This window comes from Ipomoea nil, unplaced genomic scaffold (genome assembly GCF_001879475.1).
Source record: "Ipomoea nil cultivar Tokyo-kokei standard unplaced genomic scaffold, Asagao_1.1 scaffold1421, whole genome shotgun sequence".
Classification (NCBI taxonomy): Eukaryota; Viridiplantae; Streptophyta; class Magnoliopsida; order Solanales; family Convolvulaceae; genus Ipomoea; species Ipomoea nil.
The window spans coordinates 8,958,641-8,972,171 of record NW_017617849.1 but is presented as its reverse complement, the minus strand read 5'-3'; the positions used below and the strand labels follow the sequence as shown (position 1 = coordinate 8,972,171).

Below are 13,531 nucleotides of genomic sequence, written 5' to 3'. Positions count from 1 at the left end.
TGGAAGAGATAAGAAACTTGGTAACAGTTTGCTGGAGGGAGCAAATTCCTAGATTCCGACATTGTAAAACAACCTTAAGTCACGCCGCCTTGGATCCTTGCAAGACACCATTTTTATATATTAAACTCTCCAACTTGATCTCTTGACCTCGTTGCCTTCTCCAAATTCTTTTAATATATTTCCCCTTGTCCACCTACTCCTGTACTCCTTTTCTGGGTTTCTCTCTTCTTCTCTAATGGCTTCTCCCTTATCTCTGCCAACTCCCTACTTCTGCAACCTGTAAGTCCCCCCACCCCAAATACTCTTACCTGTTTTTTTTTTTTTTTTTTTTTTTTCTGGGTTTGTGCCAAAAGAAAGTTTATGTACCAGTTCTTAGTTTATGTAGTGATTCTTGTATGTACTATGATGTTCTAGATTATTGTAGTTTGGTTCTGGACTCGTTTTAAGGTTGAGATTAGGAGGTCTGGGTAGTGGGTATTAAACTGATATGGGATTAACCTCGTGTCCTAGGTCAATTTGTGGATATAATCATCAAAGATTCATCCTTTATCTGATAAAGGTTGAATCTTTGTAAAGAAGGAGATTGCATATATATGTGTGTGTGTGAGATATGACTGGTTGCACCTTCATGTTGCAGGAAAAATGTCCATCCAGGGGACAAAGCCCGATCTTGTTCTGACAAGATCTTCTCATCAAATGTAAACATCAAAGAGCAAAAGTATGGCATTTTGCCACAAAGATATGATCTTTATAGGCCTTTTTCTCAGAAAACCAGACTGAAACAGATTCCTCTAGGAACACTCTCATCAATGGTATCCATGGAAGACTCAGACCAAATCATTCCTCAGGAAGAGCCCTTATTAGGCAAGGGTCGCAGTCGAGAAATGGAGTTCAATCGAGTTAACTGTCTCGTGTGGGTATTGCACGAATCTGCAAGAAGCTTTTCTGCTGCAGCACAGACACTTAAACTGGGTAAAAGTGAAGCAGAGCTGGCTATGGCATGGAATGGTGTAGATGTCCATGCTTGGCATAAGAACATTGCATATCAGGTATAAGATCATGAGAACAAAGGAACTCAGATAAGGCTTTTATAATCTGATGGTGTCAATACAAGTGCAACTAATAATGTTGTATGCTTATTTTCCCTGTCTTCAAGTTAAACAATTTGGAAATTTAGACCTACAGGATAAACAGAAAAAAGATAATAATAATTTTATCAGAATGGCTGCACAGGTAGCATTTTATGCTCTGCTGAAAGCAGCAATAGAAGTGGAAGTATTTCTATCACATAAACGCTGCAACAACCCTTCTGTTAATGAGAGGTAAGTTCTAGTTAATCGAATCTTTGTTCATAACCGATGTTCATTGTGGAATGTAGTAGTTACTGAAACTAATTTCTTTCTTACACTATGCATCAGCCTATCCCCAATCATAAACTTTCTTGGAGAGCAAATAGAAAGTCAGCTAAATATGAGGAACCCTAAGCTGGTTCAGTGGTTCAGAGTGGTTGAGCTGCCACGCATAGCCGGTTTTTTCATCCCCTTGTTCAAGAAATGGTCTATGGAATACGCGGGGAGGTCTGTTCTTGAAACCCTTTGCTACTTACATTAAAACGTGTTTCCATTCTCTATGATGGATTGCTTCATACAAGTATGTTCAGTGGAATTGCAGGAATAATAGTGGCTATAACTTGTTGTGCTGCACTGCAAAAGTTATGTTCGGGAAGAATTTCTTGTCCTCTCTTTTTGCTTAAAATCGAGGATACAGTACTAGAGCTCATGAACTTGTCAGACAGTCTGGTTTCCATTGATAAATTTCATCATTTAGCAACCGAGGCAGGGTTTGAAGAGGAGTTCCTGTCTCATTTTGGAAGAAAGATCCTACCAAGTAGAAGCATTGAAGATGTGGAATTCTGGATAGGATTAGTTCAGAAGAAACTAATCAATGCATTCCACAGAGAAAATGCAATTGCAGACAAGCATGCTTTTCGCGACAAGGTCATTTAACCCCATAACTTGAGATCATGTGTTATTGGTAATGTAATTTTGAGTTTTTTTTTTTTTTTGACAGGTCCAAGAGAATAGTTTGGCCACTTTAGGACTTTTTGCATATTTGGGAAGAGCGACAAGGTTGTTCCTGTCAGAAATGGCTATCAAGGATCTCGATGAACAAACCATGGATTTTCTCAGGTAGTTAACTGCCTTTGCCCTTTGGATTTGTATCAGTGTACTCGGTTTAACCTAAATATGACGATAAATGGAGTTCATATGCTCTCCAAACAGCTATTTAGAATGTGGTAGCCTTCAAACATATCCAGAATTTTCAACTCTTGCCCAGTACCAGCTCTTCATGGAGGTTAGTCCTTAGCTATCTATATTCTTAACATACAGAGAAAGATTCAAGGAAGATAGATGACACCACGACAGTGTATTAAGATTTAAGATTCATTGTTGCAGGTGATAACCGACGAAATTGGATGGCTCGACTTTTATGCTGCATATGCTAGCAAGTTTTGTGATAAAAGAAGATCCAAACAGCATGCAAGTCAAGCAGAAACCGAAATCATTCTGTATACTGTTCTGACAGTATGCTATGATGTTATATCTGGATTTGCTCACTACAACAATTCCCTCCAGCAAGCCTTAGAGCCAAATTTGTTAGACTTCTTGCTTCACAGGTGATAAACATAAACATCTCTGCAAAACACGCCATTTCGTTCATTCTGAACTAATTCTGTGTGAAATCTTTTAGTCAGAGTTTGCTGTCAACCTGTTTGGAAGACTTCTGGGCTGCTTATGACAGAAGAGGGTATGCTAGTTAATTGGTATTTCTTGGTGTGATTTAAAGATTGTATTAGATAGATGAGTGTTGATTTTCTCATGCAGGGAACTGCAAACAATTGCAGAAAAAGGTTCATCTGCTGATCCAGCAGCAGCTTTACTGAAAAGAAGTGGGATAAGTTCACCCTTTAGTTTGGAGGGGAAGCAAGCTTCAATTGATTTGGTAAAGAGGGAAAAACATCAATTTGAACCTAGATTGCAGCAGGTATAAAGACCAGATGCAAGAATTCATACTCAGAACAGTAAATTTGCAATCTTTTTTTATGATTACCCGCAAAATTTAGTTCATTTACAGAGATAAAGATGTTATCAAGAATGAAATTGCAGGTGTCAAGGGAAGCTGTGGTGGATGCTGATATGGTAGCAGAGTTGAGTTGCTCGTCATCCTCGTCGACCTCAGAGCCTCTGCACCAGAAGTTAATCGGAAAATCCATGGCCAAACTTATAACTGCAAGTCAAGTAAGTCTATACTTGCAAGACTCAAAGTTCTTACTTCAGGCTATATATACTACTTATGTGTGGCACCATATGTATCATAGAATGTGTGGATGGGTACTCAGCTGCTCTTCATCGACATCTCGGATGCTTTTGGGCTTCTTGTTAAGCAACTGAAAGGCCACCTGCTGACCAAAAGGGAGAGGAAGAAGATGAAACAAACAGTAACTGATATCGCCACGCTTGTTCCTGTCACCATTCTGATGCTGCTTCCTGTAAGGATCAATTGTCTAGATCTCCATTTTCCAGTGAATCTTGCAACAACTTATTAGATGAACTTTGTTTTTTTTTTTTTTAACTTTCCATTCATCTACCAGGTATCTGCTGTGGGTCATGCAGCCATGTTTGCTGCAATGAAGAGATACACACCTTGTTTGGTAAACATAATTTCTGATATATCTCACCATGTTTGATTCCTGTTCTTTAGTTTTCTGCTAATTTCTGCTTCCTGGTTAATCATCTTTTTTCCTATAGATTCCTTCTCCTTATTCCTCCAAGCGAATTGGTGTCGTGAAACAACTGAAGAGAACCAAGAAGATGGACATCAAACTGAGGAACAGTATTGAAGAATCTTCTTCTAATGCAGTCAATTAGATTATGGCCTTTGACAATCAGCGGATACTGGTTAACGGTTAGTGGACAACGAATTGTATTAGTGGGTTGACCAACGAATTGTATTAGCGGTTTGCAGAAAAATGTTTGGTAAAATTAGATATTGAATGTTAGCGGAATGACATATAAGGATATTGTATAATAATAATAATAAATAAATAAATAAATAAATAAATATAATAATAATAATAATGAAAAAAAAAAAAGAAAAAAAAAAAAGAAGAAGAAGAAGACAAAGGAGAGCTGCCCACGCTCCCCTTTGTGACTTTATCCCACATCGAAGACAAACCCAAGAGGGTTTTATTATTATTTATTTTAAGTACCTCTTATTAAAATTTCAATACCCATTTTTCCTAAAAAACAATAACAAAAAAAAGAAGATAAATTCAATACCCATCGGATGGGTATTAAAAAGGAAGCCTCAAAGCTCCATTTATTCAATAAGCAATTTTTTTTTTAAAAATATTGTTGTTAATTAGCGTTTTCCCCAAAACTCCAAACTATTTGATGTATCAGTGACCAAACATTTCTTTAGCGGTTTGACTCAAACCATTAAAGAACATCTTCTTAGCTCAAAGTGTTAAGTGTTAAAGAACATCTTCTTTAGCGGATTAGCTCAAAGTGTTAAGTGTTAAAGAACATCTTCTTTAGCGGATTTGACTCAAACCGTTAAAGAGTGTTAAAGAGTTTCTTTAGCGGTTTGACTCAAACCATTAAAGAACATCTTCTTAGCTCAAAGTGTTAAGTGTTAAAAAACATCTTCTTTAGCGGATTTGACTCAAACCGTTAAAGAGTGTTAAAGAGCATCTTTTTTAGCGAGTTTGACTCAAACCGTTAAAGATGGTCTAGGATTTAATTATCATTTTTATTACATTTTTCTTAAACTTTGTTGGGAGATCAGAACCAAATACAAAATAAATAAATAATAATAATTAAAAACTAAATGTGGAATTGTGAAAATGATCCCACAGTGGTGAGAGCTGAGCATAAGTGGAAAAAATAGTCCATAACAAGTTGAGTTATTATCAAAGGGAAATGTCATTTGAAGGATTTATTTTCCATTGAAAGCATACAATGGGGGAATGAATGCATCTTTAACATAATAAAGCAAGTTTTCACCAGAAGATGAGAGGCATAATGTACAGCTCCAGAGTCCAAACCAGAAGATAGAAGAAGAAAGCAAAAAAGGGAAGAAGAGCCAAAAATGCTGCATTTCAATCTTCTTCCCTAGCTTTATTACAAAACGGAAATGGAAAGTGAACTTCTCAGATCAAGCATTCAAATGCGAAATTCCAAACATATTCAGAAAACTTAGAAATCGGAGGATAGCGGGGCGTGTTCATGGCACATGAAGACGTTAGCGTAGATGAGGCCGGCAAGGCCACCGCCGACGAGAGGCCCGACCCAGTAGATCCAGTTGCAGGCAAAGTCGAGGCTGACCACTGCCGGCCCGAAGGAGCGGGCTGGGTTCATTGACCCGCCGGAGAATGGGCCGGCGGCCAAAATGTTGGCCCCGACGATGAGCCCGATGGCGATGGGGGCAATTGTTCCCAAAGATCCCTTCTTGGGGTCAACCGCGGTGGCGTACACCGTGTACACCAAAGCAAAAGTGATAATGATTTCCATCACAACTCCTTCAATGGCTCCCACGCCGGCCGCCACACCGTGGGTTGGCACCGCCTGCAACATTATATACAACAAAATTATGTTTATAGAAAATATAATGGTAGACAGATGTCTGAAATGTTGCGGTGTGACTGATTATATTATAAGCATTTTATATCCATTGTTTACTTACCAGGCCGCCGGTGACGATTTTGAGGAGGTAGCAAGCAACAATGGAGCCCAAGAGTTGAGCAACCCAGTAAAAGAGGCCGGTGATGACGGTGATTTGGCCGCCGACTGCCAACCCGAAAGTAACAGCGGGGTTGACGTGGCCGCCGGAGATGTTGGCGGCGATAGCAACCGCCACAAACAGAGCCAGTCCATGGCAAACCGCAACCGCCACAAGCCCAGCCGGATCAAGTGCAGCATCCGCCGTCAACTTGTCTGCAACCAAAACAAAACTAAATAAATACTCCGTAACATGCATGCATGGCCGGACATTTGTTCTTTATCAAGAAAACTTCTATATCACATGCATGAAAAACTATCAAAGACAACAGAACAACGATTAACGTTAAAGAGGTGGCAGAGCATATGTATGTTAACTGTAAGCAATGGCGGAGCCAACGCCGGCGAAGACGAAGAGCAAGGTGGAGATGAACTCGGCGAGGTAGGCCTTCAGAGAGCTGGCGCTGAAAGAATCATCAAACCGTCCAAAAGCTATAGCCGGCATTTTGATAGGAGGTCTAGCTTAACCCACGGGAGCTGACGATGGTGAAAGAAAAAGAAGCCACTGCACGAAGAGGGCATTACTTTTCTCCCCTATATATAGGGGCAAGTGAGGTGGAAGAGAGTCCATCTCCAGCCACGAACCCACAACCTCTAGGAGAATAACTTAGTACCACTGAACTATAAAAATTCTTGGTTGGTCAGTTAATTTAATAAATCATAAAATTACAAGTTTGACTCTTAAGAAGAGGGATATTTAGTCTTCTTAATTTGATCCCATAATTTAAGTTAGTTTAGTTTTTCGTGATTCTTTATGTAGGGACTAAGGTAACAAGATTACATGATAGAGTTTATCAAGTGTACACACTCATATAATGGCCTCCAATATCTCTCATCAATATATATATATATATATATATATATATATATATATATATAGAAGGGATCAGGTGCGAGTAGTGCGGTTAGACTCACGTTAAGCGTTACACTAGCGCACTTTAAGTACACAACAGATGCATATTAAACACACAAACAAAATACATTCAGAACACAAACTCACGCGCCTTAAGCACAAAACTCACGCATCTTAAGCACAATCCTCACGCACCTTAAGCACAAAACTCACGCACATTAAGCACAAAAACACACGCACCTTAAATTTTAACAACTCACATTAAGTACACACTCATACACATTAAGCACAAGACTCACGCACCTTGAGCACAAAACTCATGCACATTAAACACAAAACTCATTCACTTTAAAGTTTCAACAACTCACATTAAGTACACATTGACGCACATTAAATACACAACTCACGCACTTTAAGCACAAGACTCACGCACCTTAAGTATAAAACTCACGCACATTAAGCACTACACACTCACAGACATTAAGCACAAACCTCACGTACATTAAGCACAAGGCTCACGCACATTAATCACCCATACAACTGCACGAAAAGCATTCACCCGTACTGAAACTTAAAAATCAATCTCTCTCTCTCTCTATATATATACATATATATATATATATATATACATATATATATATATATATATATATATATATATATATATATATATATATATCCATGAACAGCCAATCAATTCAAAACTGCGTCTCGCAAATCGTAGCTGGCAAGAACATGCCTTTCCTGTGGACGATAGCTCTTTGCATGTGAACCCGGGACCCAGTGGGGTCCATTTTCAACGGTCAAAGTTGATAAAACATCATTATTAAGGGGGTGTTATGTCAACCGTGACAACCAAATCTGGTAAAAAAAAATTAGGGTTAAATTAGGTGCATAAATGGCAATCCATTTTGGATGAGCGGCGAGGCGAGGGAAGCATGCAAGACGGAGGGAGCTGAGGGTGTAGTCCCCAAAATGCACCGACCATTAATTAGGGTTTATCGCGAAGACCTTGTGGTTTAATGACACCAAGGTTGGACAAATTGTGGGTTCGAGCCTCAGTGGATGTGAGTGTAGTTATGAACATATACTATATTATAATAGAGTCAGTAATATTTAAAAATTAAAAAAAAAATAAAAATTAGGGAACATTTGGGATGGATTAGGCTTCTTGTACATAAAGGTGTACAGTTTGATATTAAGTGTAATTAAATTGACTAAATTTACCTGCTCATGAGCTCTATAAGGCGGGTTCATAGAATTCAAAATATAGTAAGTGAACTCATAAATTTGGATTAAAAAAAAATTAATAATGCTTGGGAGTGGGGTTGGATAAGGAATCTTTAGGTGTGCTTAATTAAACAAAAGTTTTTCATTAGATGTATGTTTGTTAGGTTTTGGTTTTTTGCTCATATATTTATATGCATATACATCTAACTTTATTTTATTTCAAATGATCTCCCCATTTTGTCTGTCTATAAGGGGTTTGGATATCCAAATTTGATTCTTTTGCCCCTTCAAGTTGATCCAAACCCAAAACAAACCATTTTTGTCTTTATTTTTATTCTTCAAGTGAAAAGAAAACCTCAAAAACATAAAGACATGCATGAGAGTTAAAGAGCCTAAGTAGACATGCATGAGACTGTCCCTTAGTACAGTTATAAATTTATGTCATCCGAACCTCACACTATAAGGTTATGTTGCATGTAGACATTATTTCGAAGATAGGTTATGTTGCATGTAGACATTATTTCTAAGATAGTTGTTTTTCTTTGTAGAGCGAATATATTAGTTATTGTCCAGGCAAAGATAATATATTTTATTCTTATAATTTGTTGTAATCATGTTTTAAGAAAAAATAAATAATAATCTAATAATTTTTATGCATATAAAGTACATTATTTTTACATGTAATGGTCATTATTTGAATGTGTATAAAATAGTAGGTAATGAAATCCTATGTTTTTGTTTGTTTTCAAAATAATAATAATAAGAAGAAGAAGAAGAAAACAACATAGGTAGATAGTCAGCTTCATTCTATGCCCAATGGGCCTATTATGAACTTGAGCAGAGACATGAAGACATTACTTTATTCTATCTCTACTCGAGAAACCTAGGAAGAGCCCAACATTTTAAGATGGCTGGAATGCCGATTGGTCCACTCTTCTGATCCAATTGTACTAGACCAAGGCCCAAGAACTGTGGACTTAACAACATCAAAATGTAAGCAACAATTTATATATGTGCAAGGGCTTAATAATAATTTTACAATTTACTCCTAAAAAATTATGCATAAATATATAATAATTGGATTTTTTATGAAAAATAATCTTTTTTTCATAATATGTTGTTTATCAACGTTTTTCAATAGAGATAAGAGGTTAATGTCACCAAATGTTTAAATTGTAACATGTGTAGTAATGTCAATAAAATCATTAAATTAAAAATTAAGAATATACCGCTGAAGTAGCTCAGTTAGTTAGAGCGTGTGGCTGTTAATCACAAAGTCAAAGGTTCAACCTCTTTCTCTAGCGCCACAAGCCTCAAATCTCCCTTATAGAGAAGAACAAAAACTTAAGTTTTATAATAACGGTAAGACTAAAAATGTGTATAAACAAACCAAAGTACGGTTGCAATACTGGAGGAGCAACAATGAAGAGTGAAGGTAGATAAAAGTGCATGGGTGCCAGCAAGTTTACAGCTTTGATAGTCGCATAAATGCAGCTCTCTCGACAAGTGGCACAAGGTTTCATTATTAGTTGATGGACCTACTTCCCGTACGAGAATGCATGGTATTGGTGAATTAGAATTTATTCCACTCTTAATAGAGTTATATTACATTGACTCTTAAATTTTATTTCATAATAAATTTTACTTACTGATATGATGTGGCGGGCATGGATAAACTAATATTTTTATGTGAGTCTCAATATAAATGACTATATCAAGATTTTGTGTGTGAGAATAGAAAATAGAAGTTCACATAGTATTTTCCTCTTAATATTAGGTTGAATTGAGACGTGGAGTTTTCATATTTTTCTTTTCACAAAAAAACAAAGGCATATATAAAATTAAATGTTTCATATATATTAAAAATGCATAAGATCATATTTGGACGATTTATTATGAACTACTATCGAGTTAGACAGAGGACTTTCAGTCTATTATGGTGGAAAGTAGTGATTCATTGGTGATTAATTGGAGCAAATTGAAGACTATATTACAAGATAAAATAACACAAAACTCTTGTGTTTCAATCATTGTAGCAATAAGAGAGCTATTGAATCAAGAATTGCAATATTATTTGATTTAAATTACTAAGAAGGAAGTCATCAATAACTATCTAGATAGTCTCTTTTGTTGATGATTTGGAGCTAGGGGTATAGCTTAATGTTCATGAGTTTCCAAACCCTTCGAGTGGTATTCAATTTGTTGATTAATAACTTTTGATTATGTCAAGACATTGTGGTCTAGTGGTACCAAGTTACACTTCTATATATGAGATTGTGGGTACTGAGACGGTATTGACTCTTTGTACTTTAGTAGGTTAAAAATATAGTTATAAATAAATGTTGCTCTGTGAGTTAATAGCACTAAAAAAAAAAAAAAAAACTTTTGATTATGAATTGTATAAGAATTATATTATATGCGGTCTCCTCGACCCTACCCATCCAACAGATTGCACATTGGCGTTTTGTGTAATTAAATTATTATTTAATACGGTATGGTATTCTCTTTAAATCTTTTTGGGTGGTATATGACAAATTCAAGTTAATTGGTAGAGAAGATGATGAGTCAACAAAGGACAATGGAGGAAATGTACAAGGTAAGAGTTTCCAATGTTACCTAAATTTATATCAGACGCCAATATTATTATATCTAAAAAAAATAAAAACAAAAAATAATAATAATAAATAAATAAATAAATAAATAAATAAAGAGAGATAAATTCCGACCCGTCCACAACGGCCAGTTTACAACGACAGATACGTGGATTTTAGCGAAGAAGATGACTTATTACAATTATATATTGGTACGTACTATACTATACAATTAAAAGCTCTATATGTAAAACCACGTAGCCTGTCATTCTCTAGCTTCAACGGGTATTTTCCACTTTGTCTGTTTCTTGCCATTTCTGGCCTGCAATTATCACTTATATTTACCCCCCTCTCTCTCTCTCACCTCACCTCACAATTATATATCTTCAATTCTTGATAGCTATATATGGCGAGCGAGCGTTAATGGGGGTATGATATGTACATATATGCACACATTTGTTAATGGCGGAAGAATTATTAGCGGCTGAAAGCTGTACCAACTCGTCTTCTTCTTTGGGTTCTTCGTTTCAGTCCATGCAGGAGAAGAAGAAGAGGAAGAAGAAGACGAAGAAGAATAAGGAGAGTGGGAATAGGCATCCGGTTTACAGAGGGGTGCGTATGCGGAGCTGGGGAAAATGGGTGTCGGAGATACGGCAGCCGCGGAAGAAGTCGCGGATTTGGCTCGGGACGTACCCGACGCCGGAAATGGCGGCGCGGGCTCACGACGTCGCGGTGGTGGCCATCAAGGGGGACTCCACGCTCCTCAACTTCCCCCATCTCGTAGGTTCGTTGCCGCGCCCGGCTTCCGCCTCGCCCGCCGACGTCCAGGCCGCGGCCGCCAAGGCCGCCGCCATGGAGGAGCTCAACCCTCTCTGCTCCTCCTCCTCCGCCGCCGCATCGCCTACAACAACTTCGGCACCGTCCGATGACCTGGGCGAGATCATCGAGCTTCCGAATCTCGACGACGAGGGGAGCTTCGACTCGTCCGAGCCCAAGCCCGAGTTGGCGGCCTTTGACCGGTGGGTGTATCCGCCGTGGTGGTTGCCGGACGATGATCTCTGCGCCCACTTTCTTGATGAACCGGCGGGTGGCGAGACTGTGAATCCGCCCAGCTTTGAGACACTCAACTGGACTGCTCACTAATCGCGTCAATCAATCTCTTTTAATTATTTGCTTTTTAAAAATATATTAATTTAATGTTTTAGTCTCCACGGTCCATCTTGTTTATCTTTTTTTTTTTTTTTGTTAAATTAAATATCCCTGCCTTTCTGTCTAATAAATATTTATCAGCATGATAAATACAAATAAATATTTGTATTCATATATTATAATTCGGAGTGTTTTGTTATCTTCTAAACAAATTGTTTGAAATACTTTAGCTGAAATAAAATATTATTAATATGATATTTTGTTTTTTCTGAATATAAGAAAGTGACATATATTTACACTAGACGAGTAGACTTGCGGGCAACACCTACAACATTAGTAAAATGTAGAGAACTTTTCCCTTTTGAGAGAGTTTCATACACATTTAACTCATAATATATTTAATTATGACGTGTATCCTTCAATTAACAAATGAATTTATCACGAATATTTATGATATAAATATAATAATGCCAATCTTGATGTAAATAGAATGGTCAAGATGAGACTACAATCCTCTCGTGTAACATTCATCACTACTTTACGTAACAATATATGATTGTGAAATAGAATCGGCTAATAAATACAGAGTAAAAAAGAGTTTTGATTTTCTCGGTCAAGATATGGTAAGACTTTACACACCGAGACTAATCATGTTCATATATTAGATAAGACCTCAAAAAGTCAAAAGATACTTAGTTAAACTAAAAGAGATCCACATCATCTCATCCAGCATGTAAGAAGGTGAACATTATGAGGAAAAATCAACATTATTTGTCTCCTAATATACATATTAATTAATCAATTAAAACACATCATTTCAATAATATTTGTTCATGGACCTATAATATTAAAAAACCCAAAAATGCCCTTAAGAAACGTGTCATTGGATACCAAAACCATAGGTTGGAATGTCACTTTCTGCAAAATTTCTTTTCAAAATACAAGTCACAATTATCCATAATTAAACAAAGGGAAAAAACAAAACACTTGGACGACTTGGGAGTAAAATGTTATGTTTTCTGTTAATGTATGCATAATTAGGTGATGACAGGGGCAGTTTATGTCAAACAAGTAAAATTTGTTAATTGGTTGAGTTTGTACTAAATTCCCACCATCATATAATTAATGTTCTAAGTGATGAGGCAATTATTGTGGAACCTTTGGCGCCTTTGTTTTTATTGTACCCTTTGGTGACATAGACACTTCAAGTTTTAATTACTAGTTCTAACGAGTTTGGATGCCAGCCAAACAGGTAACATCGGCTCATGGTCCGATGAAACAGTGCAATTGAAATGGTAGGACCGTTCTAATTAATCTCCCTACTGCCCCTCTACTAATTGCTCGCCTCCTAGACATTTCTATTGCAATTGAGTTGGTTAGACAATTGATTTAATAAACACAATGAGTTTTTTTTTTTTTACATTTTTGGTTCCACGATTATAGTGATATTATCAGGATTGATTCGCGACTTTCAAACCTTACAATTTTAGTCCACGACTATTGTTTTTTGTTACAAAAATGGTCCTTCCAGCCAATTTTCCGTCAAAATCTCACCGAGAAAAAAAATCCACATTTCAAGCAGGGATAAAATAAACATTTACGTTGATCTTGCAATTTTGGACTCCTGTTGACCTCTTATTTTGACCAAAGTGCGAAAAAATAAAACCAAAAAAAAAAAAAAAAAAAAAACTCAATTGTCAAAGACGAACCCTAATCTGCTCTCATCTCATCAACGATGTAGCCATTATGTTTTCCTTCAAAATAAAGAAGATGAAGATCAGCAATGGATGGCGTGTTGAAGATGGCAATCGATGTTTTCCTCTTGTTCGCAGATGGGTTGATGAGATGAGAGCATATTAGAGTTCGTT

At 37.0% G+C, this 13,531-nt stretch overlaps 3 protein-coding genes and 1 long non-coding RNA gene across 7 annotated transcripts; 2 read left to right on the top strand and 2 right to left on the bottom strand.

The window, feature by feature from the left end:
• The first annotated feature begins 8 nt into the window (after positions 1-8).
• LOC109187841 lies at positions 9-4,045 on the top strand. 3 transcript variants are annotated; one of them, XM_019338196.1, is made up of 14 exons: positions 9-279; positions 638-1,049; positions 1,234-1,322; positions 1,419-1,577; positions 1,661-1,997; positions 2,071-2,189; positions 2,283-2,355; positions 2,457-2,677; positions 2,752-2,808; positions 2,886-3,045; positions 3,168-3,299; positions 3,380-3,550; positions 3,653-3,712; positions 3,810-4,045. In XM_019338196.1, the coding sequence occupies exons 1-14, from the start codon at positions 236-238 to the stop codon at positions 3,927-3,929; spliced, it is 2,154 nt and encodes a 717-aa protein (XP_019193741.1). In that variant the 5' UTR covers positions 9-235; the 3' UTR covers positions 3,930-4,045. The 3 variants fall into 3 exon arrangements, with proteins under 3 accessions (XP_019193741.1, XP_019193742.1, XP_019193743.1); XM_019338197.1 differs by lacking the exon at positions 9-279 and having other exon boundaries at positions 926-1,049; positions 1,221-1,322; positions 3,810-4,044; XM_019338198.1 differs by lacking the exons at positions 9-279; positions 1,234-1,322 and having other exon boundaries at positions 926-1,049; positions 3,810-4,044.
• Positions 3,809-13,098, bottom strand: LOC109187848. The gene is made up of 2 exons (XR_002055315.1): positions 13,064-13,098; positions 3,809-3,937 (listed from the first exon to the last, which is right to left on the bottom strand). It is a non-coding gene; the product is annotated as an uncharacterized LOC109187848 (long non-coding RNA).
• LOC109187845 (aquaporin TIP2-1-like) lies at positions 4,970-6,366 on the bottom strand. 2 transcript variants are annotated; one of them, XM_019338205.1, is made up of 4 exons: positions 6,159-6,366; positions 5,746-5,996; positions 5,255-5,627; positions 4,970-5,217 (listed from the first exon to the last, which is right to left on the bottom strand). In XM_019338205.1, the coding sequence occupies exons 1-3, from the start codon at positions 6,283-6,285 to the stop codon at positions 5,259-5,261; spliced, it is 747 nt and encodes a 248-aa protein (XP_019193750.1). In that variant the 5' UTR covers positions 6,286-6,366; the 3' UTR covers positions 4,970-5,217; positions 5,255-5,258. The 2 variants fall into 2 exon arrangements, with proteins under 2 accessions (XP_019193750.1, XP_019193749.1); XM_019338204.1 differs by having other exon boundaries at positions 4,970-5,627; positions 6,159-6,365.
• On the top strand, positions 10,769-11,918 carry LOC109187847 (ethylene-responsive transcription factor ERF039-like). The gene has a single exon (XM_019338207.1). The coding sequence runs from the start codon at positions 10,977-10,979 to the stop codon at positions 11,655-11,657; it is 681 nt and encodes a 226-aa protein (XP_019193752.1). The 5' UTR covers positions 10,769-10,976; the 3' UTR covers positions 11,658-11,918.
• Positions 13,099-13,531: the final 433 nt, after the last annotated feature.

Coding starts and splice junctions, on each gene's coding strand:
- LOC109187841 (XM_019338196.1), top strand. CDS start 236: ATGGCTTCTCCCTTATCTCTGCCAACTCCCTACTTCTGCAACCT. Junction 2,356..2,456: donor AGTACCAGCTCTTCATGGAG/GTTAGTCCTTAG, acceptor TCATTGTTGCAG/GTGATAACCGACGAAATTGG. Junction 2,809..2,885: donor GCTGCTTATGACAGAAGAGG/GTATGCTAGTTA, acceptor TTTCTCATGCAG/GGAACTGCAAACAATTGCAG.
- LOC109187845 (XM_019338205.1), bottom strand. CDS start 6,285: ATGCCGGCTATAGCTTTTGGACGGTTTGATGATTCTTTCAGCGCCAGC. Junction 5,997..6,158: donor TGGCTCCGCCATTGCTTACA/GTTAACATACAT, acceptor TTTTGGTTGCAG/ACAAGTTGACGGCGGATGCT. Junction 5,628..5,745: donor AAATCGTCACCGGCGGCCTG/GTAAGTAAACAA, acceptor ATAATGTTGCAG/GCGGTGCCAACCCACGGTGT.
- LOC109187847 (XM_019338207.1), top strand. CDS start 10,977: ATGGCGGAAGAATTATTAGCGGCTGAAAGCTGTACCAACTCGTCTTCT.